At 40.3% G+C, this 21,445-nt stretch overlaps 2 protein-coding genes across 4 annotated transcripts in view; one reads left to right on the top strand and one right to left on the bottom strand.

The window, feature by feature from the left end:
* The first annotated feature begins 8,191 nt into the window (after positions 1 to 8,191).
* LOC306987600 (uncharacterized protein) lies at positions 8,192 to 14,024 on the top strand. The gene is made up of 5 exons (XM_079592016.1): positions 8,192 to 8,290; positions 8,638 to 8,806; positions 9,134 to 9,292; positions 9,509 to 9,786; positions 12,711 to 14,024. The coding sequence occupies exons 2-5, from the start codon at positions 8,661 to 8,663 to the stop codon at positions 13,391 to 13,393; spliced, it is 1,266 nt and encodes a 421-aa protein (XP_079448142.1). The 5' UTR covers positions 8,192 to 8,290; positions 8,638 to 8,660; the 3' UTR covers positions 13,394 to 14,024.
* Positions 14,025 to 14,243: 219 nt separating this feature from the next.
* fkbp10a (FKBP prolyl isomerase 10a) overlaps positions 14,244 to 21,445 on the bottom strand; it is a 150,438-nt gene continuing 143,236 nt past the window's right edge. The window contains exons 10-11 of one of the 3 annotated variants that reach the window (XM_079590008.1): positions 15,832 to 15,935; positions 14,256 to 14,947 (exon numbers count right to left, since the gene is read on the bottom strand). In XM_079590008.1, coding sequence (XP_079446134.1) covers positions 14,887 to 14,947; positions 15,832 to 15,935 — 165 coding nt within the window. In that variant the 3' untranslated portion in view covers positions 14,256 to 14,886. The other 2 variants (XM_079590007.1, XM_079590006.1) reach the window with 2 other exon arrangements.

The raw sequence follows: 21,445 nt of genomic DNA, 5'->3' as shown, positions 1-21,445 counted from the left end.
CCTCTGCTCTTTAGCCTTTGGGGGGAGTACTCTGGGTTCGGGCCGAACTCTAATCTCGGAGCCCTCCCTCCGGACAGCACACCAAATACGCATTAAACTTTACCCCTTCAAATTATATGTAAGTGTGAAATCGTGAAATTATGTTTTATTAACAAGGTTCGGGAGAAGCACGTTCAGATAATTAACGCAAGTGGAGAGCACTCAGCAATCAATGGTAAAAGGTGTATATATACACTCAGCAGTCTCACCTCATCCCATTGACAGTTTTGCAGCATCCCTCCACCACCCCTTCTCCACGCTTCTAGTCCTAAGCACTTACATAGGGGGGAGTACTCTGGGTTTGGGCCGAACTCCGAGCTAGGAGCCCTCCCTCTGGACAGCACGCCAAATACGCATTAAACTTTACCCCTTCAAATTATATGTAAGTGTGAACTCGTGAAATTATAAAAGTTGTAACGTTAGTGACAGTCGTAAATCGCGGGCTGTTTATACCAGTGGACGCAAGTTGCAACTAAAACAATAGGAGGCAATGGCGCAACGCTACCCAGCAACAGCTCACTTATGGCGCCCGCTTACTTCCGGTAGTTTCGCCGGATTCGTCTATACTTTTGGCCTTCCTAAGGGGGGGCCTAAAAAACATTGTGCCCAGGGGCCTCTGAACTCTTAATCCGGCCCTGGTTGTAGAACGAGGAAAGGAATATGTAAAATGTCATGGGACAGTATATGGATGACTGCCATTGCAACTTACCTCTTATTAAAATCTGTATCTGCTGGTATGCTGAAAAATTTGTTAACTCCTTGAACACTAAAATGAACACTTCTTACAAAATTGTACAATTCAAGTGTTATTAGTCATAATATGGATATTTTATTACTACAAGAACATACATTTGATCGGGTGTGTTTTCGTGGGCTTAGGATAGGATGGGAGCGACAATTTATTCCCGTGTCACTAATGTGAACCACCAATGTTCACACACACACAGTCACACACACACACACACACACAAACAGACACACACACGTCAAATTTGACCGCGAACTGTAAATTAAGAGGGGTAGCAACAAACAGTGTTAAACCTTTTTTTGAAATGCGCAAACATTTCCACCAGCGCTAACGTTAGTAACGCTGGCTGCACAGAATCAGATTATGCAGAAGCACACACACACACACACACACACTGTTAAAATTATACGATGGCAGACAGTATACAAAGACACTTCTTCCATCATACCGGAATGTAAACGTTACAGTTAACCTCAGGTTAAGTTAGCTAGTTAACGTTAGCTCGCTCAGGTAAAGGCATACATGGCTGTGAAATTATTCGACATCATTCGGAAAATTACACCCATTAAAATTAAGTAGCCTGTGTATAAGATGGTGTATTAACATGATAACAACAATAGCATGCTAGCTGGTTACTTACAAGGATTTGGACGTGAAGGATTGGAGTTTTGAAATTGAAGATCTCTGGTAGTTGGGCAGATAGTGTGAGAGCGGTTATGCTGATCTGCTACTTTTCTGCGCGATATGGCCAGGATGTGACGTCTTTTTGTAGTCAATTTGTAGTCCATGATGATTCTTTTAAAAATCAGCTTCATTATCAGATTAAATGTACCTTTTATAGGTATATGCAATTGTGTCTGCTGTCATTTTAAACGTGCTAGGATTTAAATAAATAAAAACACTCATGCAAAATACTAGGCCTACAACTTTCAAGATCATTCAGGTTAGGTCTTTTAGATGTTGAAAATGAGTCGCATTGTAATAAATATACTTTTTCAGACATTGTTTTGACATCAATTTCACATCAATTTGACTTCTTATTTCCTGACATCAAATCAACATTGATTTAATGTCAATGATATTGACCTGAGATGTAGGGACCAGAAAAAACATGTCAGATTGATACCTTTGTTGGGCCTCTTTACAACCACAAGGAATAATTACAAAATATAATAAAAATATGCATATTCGCAGCATATAAAATCTTGACTATTTGTTGATGTCAAATTGACGTCAAGTTACCCGCTGGGTAGGATTGTCGGACAGGGGGAAATCGGCCCAAAATCAGCCCGATTATCTTTTCGTGTGTACCCAGCATAAGGTTATGACACCAAATTTCAGATACCAGTAAAATTCTCGATTCCTATTTTGCTACAGCAAAAACTCCTAGCCTAATAAAATTTTATTAAAAACAAGTAAACAGTCATTAATAAAATAACAAATGATAGGAGTCGCACAAATAAAGGTCCCACTTTATATTAAGTGGCCCTAATACCTGTGAACCTACATGGTAACTACATGTGTACATAGCATGTAACTACAGTGTAAGTGCACACTGGTACATAGTACAGCTGTAATATTTGTGTAATTACACATATGTAACAACCCACGGAATGGTATGTGTAAGTAAAGATGTGTAACAGGACATTGGTAACAACACAATTATGCAACTACAATTTTGTAACAACAATTTGTATTTACACAAGTTGTTTCACTTCCACATGCAATCTTAAAAACTGCTGTTACCAGTTTGGATATAAATGTATTTAATTTCCAACCATGTCATGTATGTTAAAAGCAGATTTAGTTTCACAGTGGCAAAGTTTTTCTAGTTTTCTTTTTGGCAGTCTAAAGGACCTTGTGCTGTTCTAGTGTTGACCCAGCAGCAGGTACACTAAAGTTTTACTTCAGAATCTGTTGAGTGTAATGTGTATTAATAAACATTGTAGTGACATTTACCATCTTGTCGCGTAGAGAAGCTTGTAGGGCTATCTGACGCGTGACTCCAAACAAGACACTTCCAGTCCAGTACTGCATTTATCTATTTTATTTGTCTCAGTTCTGATGCTCCAACACATTGTAATACACCAGTTTGCATGTCCTTACATGATCTTGACACGGTCAAAAATTGTCTGCTTCCCTCATTCATTACACCTGGCCTCTCTTGCTCTCTGGTTACCTATATACCAAGTAAACTCACACTCCACCCAGTGTCCCCCAGTGGAACTACAACAGACATTTAAATAGAGCATAATGGCTCTTACAAACATTGTTTAGCTTTACTGCTTTTTTCTCTTTTTGCAGCCCTCTATACTTTATTTACTGAGAAGTTGTCATGGTTGGTAGATCCGCTGTCTCATTTTGGTCTTGTGTGTTTATGTTTGGGTGCGTGTCTCGTTTGTTCTGATTGTTTCATGTGGGCGTGACTACTGATTGCTCCTCAGCAGCAGCTGCAACTCATTCCAGCCAACCTATTTATTGCCTTGTCATTCGTCTTATGTTGTCAGATCGTTGTTTGAAGCCTTCCATGTTCGTTCCTGTTCCTATTATAGTATTACACAGATGTTTAGGTTTTGCATATTACACAGTAAGTTGTGACCGTTTTACACTTTATATTAAGTGGACAGTTCCTGAGAAGTTACTATGTAAGTACACTCGTATCACAAGGGGAAACTTTAGTTGTAATTCAACATTAGTCCTGCCAGTCATAAATACATAGGAATCATCATGGTTTCATTGTATGATCGGGGGGCGCTGTGCGACAAGGCGACTCTAGACACGCAGGCTCTGTGTTTGTTTGTTTTTGTTATTAAGCGTTGTGCTGTGTTCCAGTGTGTTTTCACGTTTGACAAAATGTCAATAACAACAGTGCTACAATTAGCATACATCTGGCTCGCGATTGTGAGTTTATATCGCGTAAATGGACTTTTCTTGGGACCTGACGCTCCGTTTACAGCCAACCCAGGCAGGCTCGCATACACACGGAGCCACCTGTTGGAGCTGAGCCGGCTTGAGTTGGAGCCATCGCAAGTACTATCCCTTTCCACAACACAGATTCCTTCGGAGCTAATACGGGGCAGCAAACGGAGGCGAATACGGAGGAAACGTGGGTCTAGAGGAGGTATCCGCAACAGAATGAGGAGAAGAGGAAGCAGATTACCGCTACCTGCCATTACCCTGTCAAATGTGCGATCATTACGAAACAAGGCTGACGAGTTGTCCACACTCTTGACATCAGACTCGGACTACAGGCAAACAAGTTTGTTCTGTTTTACAGAAACATGGCTTTCTGAAGACGTGGATTTTGATCTGGATGGCTTCAACATTATACGTTTTGACAGGGATGTTCGGAAAACACGGAAGTCGATTGGGGGCGGGCTCTGTATAGCTGTCAACAAAAAGTGGGCTACTAACTTCACGGTGAGAGAGACTGAGTGTTGTAAGCACTTTGAAATAATGACTGTGTCTTTCAGACCGCACTATTTACCCCGAGAATTCACACAAATTACTGTGATTTTAGTATATGTACCAGGACCTGATTTTACACTTGCTGCTGAACATATAACAGACAGTTACAATAAGGCTGTCAATCAATCTGCCGAACAACCAGTATTTCTGCTGGGGGATTTTAATAAATGTGACGTCACCACTCATCTACCTAACCTGGAGCAATATGTTACAGTCCCCACTAGAAGGCACAACAGACTGGATTTGTGCTATGGTAACATTCCGGATGCGTATACATCAAAATCTCGTCCTCCTATTGGTCGCTCTGACCATAATGTTATTTTATTGTTGCCCAAGTACAGATCACAACTTAAAAGGGGAGCACCAGTTAAAAAAAATTATTAATGTGTGGAACGAAGAGACTTCAGAAACATTGAGAGGATGTTTTGAATTGACTGATTGGGGTTTGTTTTCTGAGGATTGTGGGAATGATTTTAACTTATTGACTGATGTAATAACCTCTTACATCTTATTCTGCGAGGACGTTGTAACTACAACTAAAACAATAACAATACATCCAAATAATAAGTTGTGGGTCACCAAGGACATGAAAATCTGTCTAGTTTTAAAAAAGAAGGCTTTTTTAGAAGGTGACACACCCAGAGTGAGGGAGCTTCAGAAAGAATTTAGAAGGAAGGCTAAGATGGCAAAAATTCACTGCAAGGACAGAGTGGAACAGAAATTAACCTCTGGGAATGCGAGGGAGGCATGGCAGGGGTTAAACACCATGATGGGGAGAACATCTAAACCTGCAGCGATTAACTGTCAAGACCCCGCCTCCTTTGCAGAGCAGTTAAACAACTTCTTCAGCAGGTTTGACAAAGGAAGTACACCAGCCAGTTGGAATCCACCTAGCCCCAGTCTATCTCACCAGACTATCATCATTGATGAAAAACTAGTGGCGTCTATTTTAAGGCAAGTGAACCCACACAAAGCCCCAGGCCCTGACAGACTCAGAGGCAGAGTGCTTAAAGATTGCTCCACTCAACTAAGTGGGGTCTTCACCAAGCTCTTTCAGGGCCTCCTGGATTCTAGCTGTGTTCCTTATCAGTGGAAAGAGTCAACCATTATCCCAATCCCTAAAAAGACACATGCCAAAGACCCCAAGGATTTTCGGCCAGTTGCCCTGACATCACTGCTCTGCAAATGTATGGAAAGAGTGGTAAGTAGCCACCTTTCCAGCGCTGTGACAAGAAGACTGGACCCACTCCAGTTTGCTTATAAAGCCAAACGTGGAGTGGAGGATGCAACTCTAACTCTCTTGGACACTGTGACCAGACAGCTGGACTCATTACACACCCAAACAAGGATCTTATTTATGGACTTCTCATCTGCTTTTAATACGGTACACACACATACACTCTTGCAACATCTAGTTGAACTTCAGGTCCACCCAATACTGATTTTATGGATTAAGAATTTTTTACAGGACAGACCTCAACAGGTGCGTGTGAACGGTTTTAATTCTAGAAAACAGCTTTTAAACACCGGGCTACCTCAAGGATGTGTCTTATCTCCTGCTCTTTTTTCTGTGTACACAAACAATATTTCATGCAACAGACATGGAATGATTCTTCTAAAATATGCAGATGATATGGCCTTAGTAGCCCACTTGTCTGATACGAAGGCGCTGTCTGACTACCATCAGACAGTCAACAATCTAGTCACAACTTTCCAAAACATTTATTTAGACCTCAATATCGCTAAAACAAAGGAGCTGTGCTGTCAGAGCAGGGAAACTAAAAATACACAAGATATGTTTGAACCCCTCAGCATTAATGGTCAGCCAGTCGAACAAGTTAATGTTTTTAAATACCTGGGGACAGAAATTGATACATCCATGTCCTTCTCACAACACGCAGATAGCGTGTATAAGAAAGCACAGCAGCGCTTACACCTGCTGAGAAAACTCAGAGATTTTAATGTGAGTAAGTATATTTTAACTAGAGTTTATCAGTCACTCATCGAATCCTTACTGACTTTTAACATTTCAGGCTGGTACAATGCCCTTACTGTCAAGCATAAAAGTAAACTGGCACGAATAATAAATCAGGCCAGCAAGATAATAGGCTCCCCGCAAACCCCACTAACAGAACTTCACACACGGTCAGTGTTAAGGATAGCCACGGTAATCACACAAGACCCTACACATCCACTCAATCAATCATTTCAGTTATTGCCATCAGGTCGACGCTATAGAGTCCCACTTGCAAGGAAAAACGCTTACAAAAAATCATTTGTCCCCACGGCCATTGCTACACTGAACAGCCATCTATAGAACAAATCATGTTTTTGCAATTTGCACATTTATGTTTTTAGAGCAAATCTGAGTATTGTTTAATTGTTTTTGTATATGTCTTAAATGTTTTAATGTAATGAGCCTGTTTTGTCAAAGACAAATTTCTGTCACTTGTGACAGACAATAAAGTTTTTCTATCTTCTATCTTCTATTTCAAACTGGTAACTGCAGTATTTAAGACTGCTTGTGGAAGTGGAACAACTTGTGTAAATACATATTGTTGTTACAAATTGTAGTTACATAATTCCTGTTACACGTGTGTACTTACTGAAGTGAAAAAAGTGTTGTTTACTTACACATACCATTCCGTAGGTTACATATGTGTAGTTACACAAATATTACAGATGTAGATACTATGTGTGTACTTACACTGTAGTTACATACTATGTACACATGTAGTTACTATGTAAGTTCACAGGTATTAGGGCCACTTAATATAAAGCGGGACTTTTTTTGCTTTTCAAGTACAGAAATTGAATAAAGTAATCAAATGTCAAATAACACTGCATAGAGAAATTCAATGACTGGATCTTTATTGACAGCACACAGCGTAATGGAAGTAAACAGGGGAATAGACAGTGCAATGAGACTTTCAATGAATGGAGATTGGTAATAATGGAATGTCTTTTCCTTACAGATGTTGGAGATCGTGCATGGCTGAATGGACAGATGGCTGGAGCACAGGGAGGAACAGGAGAAACAGGGAATCAGGGGCTAGAGATATTCACTGGAGAATGACACTGGAGATAAGCATTGAAGTAGCTCGCTGGTGACAGGTAAATAGTCCTCAAAGTCTTAACGAGACCAGACAATGTACTGATGCGATATGTATGCTTAATAGGCCGTAAGGTGAAGACGTTTTACGTTTAATCCCGTTCCCATATATGGGGCACTAAATTATTTTCATTCTAATAAAAAGATTTATTGTTTTTGGGCGAGAAAATAAAAGTTCTCCATGTGTAATCCTGCAGTTTTTTATTTATTACTCTTTAAAGTCGGCAATAGTTCTTTCCTCGCGTAATCATATTTTGATAATCAGTGATGAGGCTTCGCGGAACAATCGTCACGTGCTTCCCGCTAGACCAATAAGCTGGCCGCTTTTTTGGGGCGACAGGTAAACATTAGTCCAAGATGTCTGCGCCCTTGTCAATATCAAGTAGTGAAGAAGAGGAAATTACGGCCAGACCTCCTTCAAAAGTCCGTAAAAAGTATTTTAAACAATGCTACATGCATCTCACTTCCATAAAGAAAGAAGAAACAAAGGATTTTACACGCACACGGTGGGATACATTCAGAAACTGCGTCAAACGGTGGCTTGGCTTGCAAGGTGAGAATCAGAGAATAGCAGAAACATACAAACATTGTCTAGAAATCGAGTTTGACAATGTTCCCGAAGACGCTGGGTTTCACTCCACTTGCTACAGGCGTTTCATTGACAAAAAGCGCTTGGATGCGGCCGAGAAACGGACCACACAGCGTCCTGGAGCTCAAGATCAAGGCCAGTCTGTGCCATCGGGTAGTAACGTTAGTATCGCTACAGTTGAATGTCCGACAAAAAAACTTAGGTCCAGGACCGGCCTGCCTTGTGCTGATCCTGTGCTTCCTGCCTTGTGCATAATTTGTAAGAAAACGGTACATTACTGTGGGAGGCAAACGCCAGAAGGACCATCTTTCACAGGCAGAAACGTTGTCAGCAGGTAGGTCAAAACAAAACACACACACACACACACACACACACACACACACACACACACACACACACACACACACACACACTTTAAATTACATAATTTATTTAATGTTAATTTTATAGATAGATTTGCATTGTTTTGCACTTTTATTCCTTTATGCTGGGTACCATGGCTAACTTTCAATTACAATTACATAATTTATTTAATGTTTATTTTACAGTCAGAGACTGATTTGGATGGCTTTGCATACAGCTACAGCCAGAACACTCAATATTGTTGAACTATTAACACTTGCTTTATGTTTTTTTTATTTTCTTTATTAGTTTAATTATTTTTTATTTATTTATTTACAGGCCAGTTGCTGAAAGCTGCTGAGATGAAGGAAGACACTAGCATTCTTGTGCATATTCGAGACAAAGACTGTGTGTCTCTGGAGGTGCGATACCACAAGTCCTGTTATAGACAGTACACCAGGTTCTTGACAAAGTCTAGTGCAACGGTTACTGGGACCTCAGAAGAACAGTGAGTTATTACATTATTATATTATATATCACATTTCAAAAGTAAAGCATTGACCATCTACATTGTCGATTTGTCTGTAAACACAGTCTTGAATGCACAGCTATTGCACCACTAATTCAAAATGACAAAATGTTTAGTGATCTGTTAAGGTAGAAGAAACTAGAAATTATTTTCTTGCTGAATAATAAAAATAAATAAATCTCAAATCACTTTGGCAGCTTTCGATTTGCTTGTATTTATACTACATTTAAAATTGAAGCCATTGTGCAGTAGTTATGGCACATAAAGTAATACATCTTTTCTGTTTTTAATGCGTTTTCTTTTCAGAAATGAGCCAACCTTCGATGCCAGCTACAAGACCTACTGTGAGAGGATCATCCGCCATAGAATAATTGTAAACCAAGAGGTGTTGACAATGACTCAGCTAAGAAGGATCTTTTTAAATCTGGTGAAAAAACATGAAGATCTTGATGCTTCAAACTACAGGTAATTTGAATACTACGCGTGTCTTTGGCACATTTGGAAAGAACGTGTATCCAAAAAAACATTCTCACAAAAATGGAATTCATAATAATCATAATCATATTTTATAACATGTAGAATCTGTAAACAGTGTATTTTATTTTATTTTTTTTAAGTCAGTGTGAATATATCTTTATTTATACCATTGTGATCATCTTTCACTCAATCTTTTTGATTCAGGCAGGATAAATTGAAGAGGAGGTTTGCCCGTGATTTCCCACAGCTGGTGTTTCACTCCCCCAAGAAGCGCAACATCAGTGAGATGGTTTTTGTGGAGACATTGTCTGCAGATAAGCTGATAGACAGGCTACCTCATCCATCAGGTACAGAAACAACAGAGTCAACTGAGGTAACTAGCCAAAGTGACTGTGAAAACAGGGCTAGTGCAAAAGATGGTCCACAAAGACCAACTTCAATGGCCTCTATCAATACTGCAGAGGACACAAGGACACTTTACAGTGCGGCATTAATATTAAAGATGCTTCTATGTGACTCTCCCGGTATGAAATGCCCGTGGCCACCCACATCAGATGACTTAAATGTGAGCGACGCAAAATCTGTCGTGCCAATTGAACTGTACAATCTGATTTCCTGGATTATTGGTGCAACTGAGGAACCAACACTGGCCCATTATGTTGATATTCCAGATGATTTGAACCTAAAAGTGATATCTATCTGTCAAGACATTGTGTATCTTGCATCTAAGGGCCGGAGGCAGACCCCTAAATCATTGTGTCTTGGTCTAACGGTTCGCCATTTAACAGGTTCATCACAAATTGTGTCACTTCTAAATAGACTAGGACATTGTGCATCATGGGACACAGTTGTCAGTCTAGACACTAGCCTTGCCCAACTTCAACTAGTAGAGGGCAGAGACAAAATACCAAAGGGATTCTCAAAGAAGGCTCCTACAATACTTGTGTGGGACAATATTGACTTTGGGAAGGAGACACTGTCAGGTCGTGGAACTACCCACCACACAAATGGGATTATGCTGCAAATTTCTGTAGGTGAACCTGTGTCAACAACAAACAGACAACCACTACAGAAGGGAGTTTCTTCATTGAAAGCACCCCCTAGCATCCCTGTAGAACAGTACCATCAATCTAAAAGACAAGGACCTCAGAACTTGTTTCATCATGAAAGTGTTCCATTACAGGTGGACGCATACAAATTGAACACGGTGTCTGCTGTACAAACTGAACTGGCATATGTTTTTGTAACGTCCATAGATGCTGAAAGATGCACAATACCAAGCTGGACAGGTTTCCATACATTGGACCATATAGTCTTAGTTTTTGACCATGCTATATATGCCAAAGCTCTGCAAATCCGCTGGAAAGATGATGAGATTACTCAGCGTATAGTGATTAGACTAGGTGAATTTCACACATGCATGTCCTACCTGAGCATTCTAGGAAAAAGGTTTGGAGATGCAGGACTGCAAGACATACTCATTGAGTCTGAAGTTGTTGCCCCAGGATCCATCAATGGAGTGATCAGTGGTCATCATTACAACCGCAGCATGAGGGCACACAAACTTCTGTATGAGAGTCTGCAACGCATCAGACTTCTCACCTTCTTAGACTCTCTGCCACCAGAAGAGAGATATGAGTGTCAAGATGTCATCAATGAGATCAAATGTGCATTCCTGGACAGAACAATGGATGTTTTGTGTGCAAATGAGAAATTTGACAAAATGTGTTCGAAATATGAAGACTTTGTTAAAAGAAGAAGTGCAGAAAACCCAACGTTTGCCTTTTGGAGTTCATACATCGACATGGTACAGATACTACTCCTATTTGTGAGAGCAACACGAGAATCGGACTGGCAGCTTCACCTGTCAACAGTGCACTTGATGATGATATGGTTTTTTGCGTACGATCGTGTAAATTATGCTAGGTATTTACCTTCATACTGGCTGGAAATGGTCAATTTGCCCCTCACACATCCTTCTTGCCACAGTGAGCTCAGTGTTAAAGGCCAGTGGACTGTCCAACGTCAAAGTGTCCATGGATTTGCTTCGATTGCTTGTGACCAGGCCATTGAGCAAACATGCAACAGAGATTCCAAGACAAAGGGTGGTTAGACAGGGTTAACACAGAATCGAGCTGCAGTATATCGCTGGATATTGTCGCAACATGAAAGGGCTGCCATAGCAAGACAATGTGAGGCAATGGCAGGTAAATCTCCCGATATAAGGAAACGAAAAGACCTTGACAGCACACGAATTCATGCTGATGAAAGGGCTGTGACCAGAATCATTTCCACCCTAGATTCCATGCTGAATCCTTTTGACACACACCAAGATGGCATTGTGTGTCTTAGCTCTGGGACAGTAGCAGCTGAAGAAATCATGAGGGATTTGCTCACAGCTCCGGAAAAGGGTGAAAATGCTGTCAAAGAGTTTATGGACCAAAGACTGTTATCACCATCAGTTGACATATTTGCTCCCATCAAAACACAAAAACTGAAGACCTTTAGTGACCAAGCAAAGACAAAGAAGAAATCTGCAGCAGGCAAAGAAGTGTTTCTACGTGCCGACAAGAAACTATTCTCCAGATTACTCATCATAGGTCAAAGTAGAAAGATAGACCTGCGGGAAATTCTGTCTTACTCCTTGGGAACTGTGTCATATCCTTTAGCCAGTGCTGATGGTTCACTTGCTAAAACAAACAAATCAGCTCTTATGGATTTATTGGAAACCAAAGGTGGAGACTGTTTAGTTGACAAAGTTCCGACAGATGGAGCTATTCTCTTTGATGGCATGGCAGTCATTCAAGCCATTCGGTCCATACCAAGTACCTTTGGAGAGCTTGCAGAGACCATACTGCAGTACATAGTCAAGCTTGCTCTGAAACACAACTGTACACGGATAGACTTTGTGATTGACCAGTATCCGAAAATGAGTATTAAAAACCTAGAACGGTCACATAGAGCTGGTGGTGGTACACAACTGGTGAAAATGTATGGAAAATTATGGATCAGAAGACACCAACACAATGGAAAAAGTTTCTATCAGATGGAACAAACAAAGAAGCACTGGCAGAATTCCTCTATGTTGTGTGGCGAGAGGCTGATCTTACCACTGTGGGCAAGGACTTAAGCTTGTACATAGCACATGGAGACCTGTGTCACTGTGTGACAGTAATGGAGGGTTTACAAACTCTCAGTGCTGTTGAAGATCTGACATGTGATCATGAGGAATGTGACACCAGGGTGTTTTTACATGCACAACATGCTGCACAGGAACATCAAACTGTAGTCATCAAGAGCCCTGATACTGATGTGGCTGTGATTGCTTTAAGTCTGCAGCCAGATTTACCATGTAGGTTGTATTTTTTCACGGGGGTTGGCAACAAAACCAGGCTCATTTACTTAGCTAAGGTGTCGTCAGCTCTTGGTACAAGTGTCTGTTTGGCACTTATTGGAATCCATACCTTCTCCGGTTGTGACTCTACAAGTGCCTTTTATGGCAAAGGCAAAAGAAAGGCATTATCTGTTGCTTGTGAGAAAGAGGAATATCTGACTGCATTTACTAATCTGGGTAGCAGTTTTAACCTAGACCAGTCTACATTTGAGCTACTTTGCACATATGTGTGCCACCTGTATGGCCAGTCATCTGCTGAAAATGTGAACGATGCAAGATACAAAGCATTCTGCATGGCGTCGTCAGCTTTACCAGAACTATCCATGCCCCCAACAAGTGACGCCCTGTACCAACACTGCAAAAGGGCAAACTACCAAGCAGCCATAATGAGACATTCTCTGAAAGGTATAATGTGTGCCCCTTCACCTGTTGGCAATGGATGGCACCTCGAGGATGGTGAGTTAACAGTGACCTGGATGACTAGGAATCCTGCCCCTGAAAGTGTGTTGCAGGCAGTCCACTGCAGTTGCAAGCATAGCAAATGCGAGACTGGAAGATGTTCCTGTATGTCTGCAAGACTGTCTTGTACTGATTTATGTCGGTGCCAAAATTGTGCAAATGTTTCACAGGAAACAGAGGAAAGACCTACATGGGATGATGGCTCTGATAGTGATAGGGATGATACCGATGAGTAAATATGCACTGTGTTGTAATTTAAGGTGATTTTGAGCTGTAAATAATCTTTTGTAGAATTGTAAAAAAAAAATTGGTAGCAATCAAAATTAAGGCGACAGGGTAGCCTTTCGAGTCATTTCAGCCAACTTAGGCCAAACTGTGCTTATATTTGTATTTTTATGTGATAACACAGTACCTACTGAAAATTTTGATGTATAAAACATCTCAGTTTTGCTAAATTTATAATGTTTCTGTTTAATTTTGCTTGGTGCCAATCTGTGAAATTGAAGCATATTTTCTACAAATGTGCCATTTTTCATGGTCTACATTCACACTTGAGTATATAATGCACCAAAACCTGTCTCAAATGTTTAGGTATATGTATAAATGTCAGTTTGAGAGATATTTTGTGTTGCTAAAATGTATATAAATAAAGTTACAAACAAAACCAGCAGAATAAGATTTTCTTTTTTTCCAATTCACAATTATATACATTTGTGGATTGTGACAAAAAACTGCAGGGTATTTTGCGGAGAACTTTTAACATAAAGTCGATAATGGTTTTGTCTATGCAAAAATTAATTTAAAAAGTAGTGCCCAGGTGTGGGAACGAAAATCATTTTCTAGCCACTTTTTCCTAGTTCACCTTATGGCCTATAAGTAGCAGTTCTGGTGATGAGGGAGATGGTGTGCAGGTGTGTGTGATCAGTATTTTGGTTAGAGTTCGCGCTGTGATTGGCTGGGTGGAGAGCTTGGCAGGTCTGTGGCAATAGTCTTCACTGTATAAATGAAATATATAGATTTATCCTTATTAAAGTTACAAAAGTTATTCAGACAAGAGCCATGAATGATTTTTTATTTTTATTTTTTCACTTTGTTGTTTTCCACAGGTGTATGTGCAATTGTTTATAGTTCATTAAAAAAAGTATGAAACATATATATTTTAAACCCTTTCCAATAAAGATCTTTAAAACTTATTTGGATTTTACAAAATTATCTTTAAAAATACAGTATTCTGAAAAAGGGACATTTCTTTTTTGCTGAAAATGACCATTCTCTACCTTTTTTTAGGTAAATGTCTTTCAGATTTTCCAAGAGGCATGCAAACTACTTTCAACTGAACACACCCACCCTTCAGTTACATTGATTATGTGGTTAATAGACAGAAAAAAAGGACATAGAAAGGTCATTTATTATAACATATCTTCTAATGCGGGCTCTTAAACACTGCAACTAGAATTTTTTTTATAGTGCAATTTATGTAATTGGAATCTTATCCATTACCGAAACCTATGGATCCCATTGACCAAGGGTGAATTCAGCCAATTACAATTGAATTATAAAAACCTGATAATACTTGAATTATACAAACTAGTTTGTTGCCCTTACAGCTCCTCGTGTATAGGCACTTCCTCTTCCTCATTTACTGTGATGTTCAGTTCATCTTCAGTTATCTTGCCATCTGTGTTGCGATCTTGATTTTTAAACATATCCTTTAGGACAGTGTCGCTGTCTATTCCTGGATGTATGCGGCCTCTGCCTTCAGCCACCTGTAGCATAATGAATGCTGAAAACTGCAGAAGAAAAGAACAAAAATCAATCGGTAAGCAGATGTGATACACATGCATGTCACAGACAAGTCATACCAGTCACAGAGGTCTCTGTATTTGTACTTTGTATTTGTGTGATAGGAGGGGGTCTCTTTAATTGTATGCTGACTTGATTAGACATTTTGATTCTTGTGCACAGTAGACAGAGACTGACACATGTTGTGATAGCAGCCCAATTGATGGATTTAAGAAGTGCCCCTAAAAAAAAAAAAAAAAAAGTTTTTTCTAATATTCCCTTTCATGCAGGGTTATAAAGCTGTTTGTGAATGTAAACGTTCTGCAAAATTGTAAAGTCGAAAGAGCACAATAAATAAAGTTATTGTTTCCCAAAAGAAAGAATCGACTCTGAACTGCCAATATGAGTCGTTTTCCATTCAAATCCTACTGCTTTACGGTTCTATGTCACTAGAAGATACATTTGCATAATGCCCACCTATGTTGTACGTTGTCCATCCACGAACAACTTGACCAGTGCACAACACGTCATTTTACTGACGACTGCTTCTCAAATCTGAGTTCAATGTGGGATTCGCAAAACCGCTTACTCTTTAAAGATGTGTCGTCAGTTTATTTGGACCAGCTTGCACCTCAAAATCACAATGTTACAACCACGCCAGGTTCCACCCTCACACAATCACAGCGCACTCCCTCTCCTGAGTACTGATCACACCTGCAAATCATCAATACTGCAATCACCTCCGGCAGTTAAGCCTCACACACCTGCACATTATCAGCACTGCAATCACCTCAGCATTTAAACCTCACCTTCACTCTCAGTCTTTGTCCGGTATCGTTTGGATCAAGATGTTTACTCTGTGATCTCTACTAAGGACATCAATTCTACTTACCAGTTACCCTGAGATTCATTCGAGTCTTCCTCGCTTATCCAGGTCTCCGGTGAACCATCCTGTGTCTCCGTTATTTCAAGTGAATCTCCATTCCGATCTCCATTCTGCAAGTATTCAAACAGTGTCCTTCTGATTCTATCATCTGGATATTCACTCTACTACAGATCTTCACCTGCACTGCCGATCTTTCACCTGTTGTTGAATAAATAATACATTTATATGGATCCTTGTGTCAGTCCCTTCTGTCTTGTAACAGAATACCGGACCAACAAACACCAGCATGAGCTCCCCGGAACCCTTCCAAAACATCGAGGCAGATGTCAGTCAGGCACCAGCTTTCGCTCCACAAGCACCATCCACAGCGTCCGCTTCTGCCATCTTCATTACTTCACCACCAGTTATTACCAGTCCCATGGCTCAACCGACACCCTTCTCTGGATCGGCGGAGGATTGCAATGGTTTTATTCTACAATGCTCACTGATTTTTGAGATGCAACCTCACTTGTATCAGAACAACCGAGCTAAAGTTTATAATTTCACAGTTGAATGGCAAAGCATTGCGCTGGGGCGAATCACTCTGGTCTCAGAAAAGTTCCATACTCCAATCTCTCACCAGTTTCCTCGCTCATTTCAGGGTGGTTTTGGGACGCCCACCTGAGATTCATCGATTGGTGAGCAACTTTATCAGTTAAAACAAGGTTCCAAGTCTGTGAGTGAATATGCCCTGCAATTCCGTACACTAGTGGCCGTTAGTGGGTGTAATGAACTATCCTTACTCACCATATACCGTCAGGGTCTGAACCCTCGCATACGAGTACAGCTCGCTGCCTACAAGGATTCCATTGGGCTAGAATGCTTCATCCAACTCTCCACTCGCGTTGACACTCGTATGCAATCATGTCTCGATTAGCAATTACCCCAGTCATCCACTCTTCTATCCTTCCGTCGACCTGAATCTTTCAGTACGCCTGAGCCCACTTATGAACCCATGCAGATTGATGGTGCACGTTTGACTCGCGCTGAACGAAATAGATAGATGACCCAAAACCTGTGTCTATATTGTGGTTCCTCTGAACATCTAATTGCTAAATGTCCCATTCATCCTCTTTGTCCCATGGTGAGTGCTATTATTCCCACGTTTGATAACCTTAACCCTCTGAGGTCGGCAAACGCGCGGGCGCGTTTTGCTCGTTTTTTTTTACATAGCAGCAAAATAGACCTAAGAATTTTTTCCTAATATGAAAAAATAAGCTGTTAAATGTCTATTTTTTTATGTGTCCACTTACAATCGAAATAAAACATTGTGCTTTTGTAAAATAAAGAAAGTAAACGGAGTGCTTTATGCCTCTCCGTCTCCGTGAACTTTTTTTCTAGTGCACGTCTATAAACATAAACAAAACTCAGCGAATACTATTCACTCAGACATGAGATATATATCTCTATAATCATTTAAGTGTGTAGTTTTAAATTATCTAATTCAAAACTAAAAGAAATATTCTCTGTTTATGTAATCTATATATAAAGAGAGAGAGAGATTAGCCGTTCTCATTATCGTTCTGGCATCTCATTACTCTGCTAATGTGACACGCCCATCGAGAGCGCGCCGCTATTCAGACGCATATCTGAAGCAACACATGCAAACCAGTCAACGCCCACAACAGCTGGATAACACAATGCTGTGAGGAATAATAATATCACGATAATCCTGGAAATTTTACCTCAAACGTGCTGGAGTAGCCTAACAACGGATCCAGCTGCAGATCATCAGTAAGTGCTTTGTTCTAATCGCAATATGAAATGGTGTCTGTAAACCGCAAAAGACTGTTTAAATTTGAATCGCGTTTCTGTGTTTGAATGAATGAACGGCACATGCTGTTGTTGTTTACTACAGCTCGCGCGTGTCTGTGTGTGAACGAAACTATCTATATTGCCTACTGAGATGAGTAAAAATCGACTGAATACGTTGAAATAAAATGTCTTTGTATAAGCAACATATTAAACTTCAAATTAACATTTATGCCCTAATATATTAGCCTATAAAAGACAATATGTTACAAACGAAATATGAAAGACAACATTTCGTTTTGGATAGATTATAAAGTTTTTACTGCCACATCAAAACCTAATTTACAAGGTGCAAACAAAATCTTAAAAGATCAATATAAGCCATCTCTTTGAATTATTTTTGTGTTTTATTAGTGACAAATTTGGGGAGAGGATAGCCTACATAATCCAAAACCTTCTGAAAATACGAATGATAATTAACTGCACAATTACTAGAAATGTTTACCTTGGATATTATACAATTTGCAAGCATACACAGTTTGTGGAAAAATACACTTTTTTTCAAGATTCCAACTCTGAACCAATTCTGTAGTTATTTATATATATATATATATGTATGTGTATGTGTGTGTGTGTATATGTGTGTGTGTGTTGTCTTTGCATTCTATCTTGTGGCTCAGTGACACCTATGAAATGCTCATTAGTATGCAGCATTAGCAGGTCTTTGTCTCCTCATGTGTGAATGAGGACATTATTCATGACCTTGTTGGATCATTCACGCCCACCTGCATATTGCCTTTCCAAACAAAAAGTGTCTAACAAAATTTAAATCAATCTATTGTTTAATGTGAACGATTAGCCCGGATGATTTTCAGATCATTTTAAAGTAAACACTTTAGCCGACAACATCCATTAGTCAAAAGTATTGTGGGAATATGTGAAGTTGGTCGAAGGTCTTTCCGTCCTTCGGATGAGACGTTAAACCGAGGTCCTGACTCTCTGTGGTCATTAAAAATCCCAGGATGTCTTTCGAAAGAGTAGGGGTGTAACCCCGGCATCCTGGCCAAATTTGCCCAGTGGCCTCTGTCCATCATGGCCTCCTATATATATATACTAATTGGCTTCATCACTGTCTCCTCTCCACCAGTAAGCTGGTGTGTGGTGGGCGTTCTGGCGCAATATGGCTGCCGTCGCATCATCCAGGTGGATGCTGCACATTGGTGGTGGTTGAGGAGATTCCCCCCTTCTATGTAAAGCGCTTTGAGTGTCCAGAAAAGCGCTATATAAATGTAATGAATTATTATTATTATTATTATTATTATATCAGACAATTTAAGTTTGAGTTTTTTGAATAACCACGCATAAATAATATTCTCTCAAAAATGCAAACATGTACATACATGTTGCTCACATATTATGATAGCCATGTTCGTGCTAAATAGAGTGTAATTACACCTTTGCCATTAATATGTTTATAAGCAACTGAAAAAAATATAAATATCAGGTCATGTCAAAACATCTCAAGGACCCCAAAAACACCTTAGACCCCAGAGGGTTAAACCACTATCTACTATTGTGAATTTAACTGCTGTCGATGTTACCATTTCAGTCATCACCCTTCTCGACTCAGGTTCAGCAGGCAACTTCATCTCCGGCGCCCTGTGGCATCAGCTCAAGCTCAAGTCTACCTCCACGCCATCCGTCTACCTCCCCTGCTGCTTCCAGCTTCTTTTTTTGTGGCAAAGAAGGACGGGGGCTTACGCCCCTGTATAGACTACCGCGCACTCAACCGGATCACTGTCCATTTTCAAGAAGTCTTTCACCACCGCTCCCCTCCTGGTTCATCCCGATACAGATAAGCCTTTTGTTGTTGAGGTCGATGCGGTCCTTTCCCAACAACAGGGGAACCCAGGTAGACTCCATCCATGGTGGCCTAACATGGCAGCGGACATCAGAAGGTACGTGAGAGGTTGCAAGGAATGTGCCATCTCGAAGAGTCCGCGACATCTTCCATCCGGTAAACTTCATCCTCTGCCCGTTTCCAACAGACCCTGGTCACACCTAGGGGTCGACTTCATAACTGACTTACCTACCTCCGATCACTGTACCTGCATTCTAGTAATCATCGATAGATTCTCCAAGTCATGTCATCTAATTCCCCTGAAGGGACTTCCCACCGCCATGCAAACTGCCGAGCTGATGTTCAATCATATTTTCAGAGCATATGGAATTCCCGAGGACATCGTGTCAGACAGAGGACCGCAATTCATCTCCAAGGTTTGGAAGGCTTTCTTCTCGCTCCTAGGTGTGACCGTCAGCCTCTCCTCTGGCTACCATTTTCAGTCGAACGGGCAGACGAAACAGAAGATACAGGAGATTGGACGTTTCCTCTGTACCTTTTGTCACGGCCACCAGGACTCTTGGAACCAGTTCCTGGGTTGGGCAGAATACGCACAGAACTCCCTGCGGCAACCTACCACTGGACTCACTCCCTTCCAGTGCGTGCTTGGTTACCAACCCCCGCTTTTCCCCTGGTCGGGAGAACCATCAGATGTCCCTGCGGTTGACTAATGGTTCCGAGAGAGCGAGAGGGTCTGGGACTCGGCTCACCACCAGGCACTGTTGTTGTGCAAATGAGCAGGCTGGAGCGCATTAAGGGTTTTCTGTTAGAACGGTGTCGTGTAAGCGACTAATAACTAATGTTAATAACTAATGATCTTTGTAACGGAAGTGAATCAATCTAAATCAATCCATCAATCACTTTATTTTTAAAGCACAATTAAACACTTTTATTAAGCACAATTAAACAACTTCCGTTGACCAATGTGCTGTACAGAATGAAAAAAAAAACAAATAAAGTGACTGAAGGACAGGAGTTATATATTCCCGTTTACAAACTCCTGTCAAAGCTCTGGCAGCAGCATTCTGGACTATCTGATGGCGGTTTATGGACGATTGACTAATCCCCAAATGAAGCGAATTGCTATAATCTAGCCTTGTAGTGATAAAAGCATGTATTACTTTTTCAAAATTTGAGAATGAAAGGAAAGACTTCATTTTTACCAGGGTTCATAGCTGGTAAAAGCTTGACTTCACAACTTGATTGACCTGTCTATCAAGCTTTAGTGCACTATCCAATACCACACCCAAGTTTTTGACATATGACTTAAGGTGCAAGAGCACCAAGATTTACATTTGTTGAGTATTGTACATTTAAAGATGTAAACACCATAACCTCAGTTTTACTCTCATTCAGACTTAAACAATTCAGAGACACCCATGATTTAACATCCACAAGGCAGACAGCCATCTGTTCTAAACTATTTTTATGTTTAAGAGGAAAATATATTTGTGTGTCGTCTGCATAACAGTGATAACTCGAAGTCATATTTTCTAAACATAGTACCAAGAGGAAGCATGTATAAAGAAAACAACATAGGAGCTAGTGTGGAGCCTTGAGGAATTCCACACGTCAACTTTACAGAGGAAGATCGATAATTACCAATATTAACTGAAAAACTCCTAGGTCTAAAATTTGATAAATCGGAGGAATCCAAGTTTGGCCTCTTAAGTCTGGGTTGCACTGATGCATGTTTCAAATACTCAGGAACGACTCCTACAGCGGCATTTGTTTATAAAATTTAAGAGCGTCGGACCCATTACATTAAACACTTTTTTAAATAATCGTACCGGGATAGTATCTAATGGTGAACCTGTAGGTTTTAGCTGCTTCACAGTGTCATTTAAAAAAGACATTTTTAAAATGGGCACTTTTAAAATGAAAATTCTGTCATCATATACTCACCCTTAAGTTGTTTCAAACCTGTAT

The sequence above is a fragment of the Phoxinus phoxinus genome (assembly GCF_949152265.1).
Source record: "Phoxinus phoxinus genome assembly, chromosome: 19".
In the NCBI taxonomy this organism is placed as follows: domain Eukaryota; kingdom Metazoa; phylum Chordata; class Actinopteri; order Cypriniformes; family Leuciscidae; genus Phoxinus; species Phoxinus phoxinus.
This window is presented reverse-complemented; position numbering and strand designations above follow the sequence as displayed.

Bases quoted from the DNA above. Each gene is read 5' to 3' on its own strand.
- LOC306987600 (XM_079592016.1), top strand. From the start codon at position 8,661: ATGAAGGAAGACACTAGCATTCTTGTGCATATTCGAGACAAAGACTGT. The intron at 9,293-9,508 runs GTAATTTGAATA...TTTTTGATTCAG, and splicing joins CTTGATGCTTCAAACTACAG to GCAGGATAAATTGAAGAGGA. The intron at 9,787-12,710 runs GTGCGGCATTAA...TCATTTACTTAG, and splicing joins GGACACAAGGACACTTTACA to CTAAGGTGTCGTCAGCTCTT.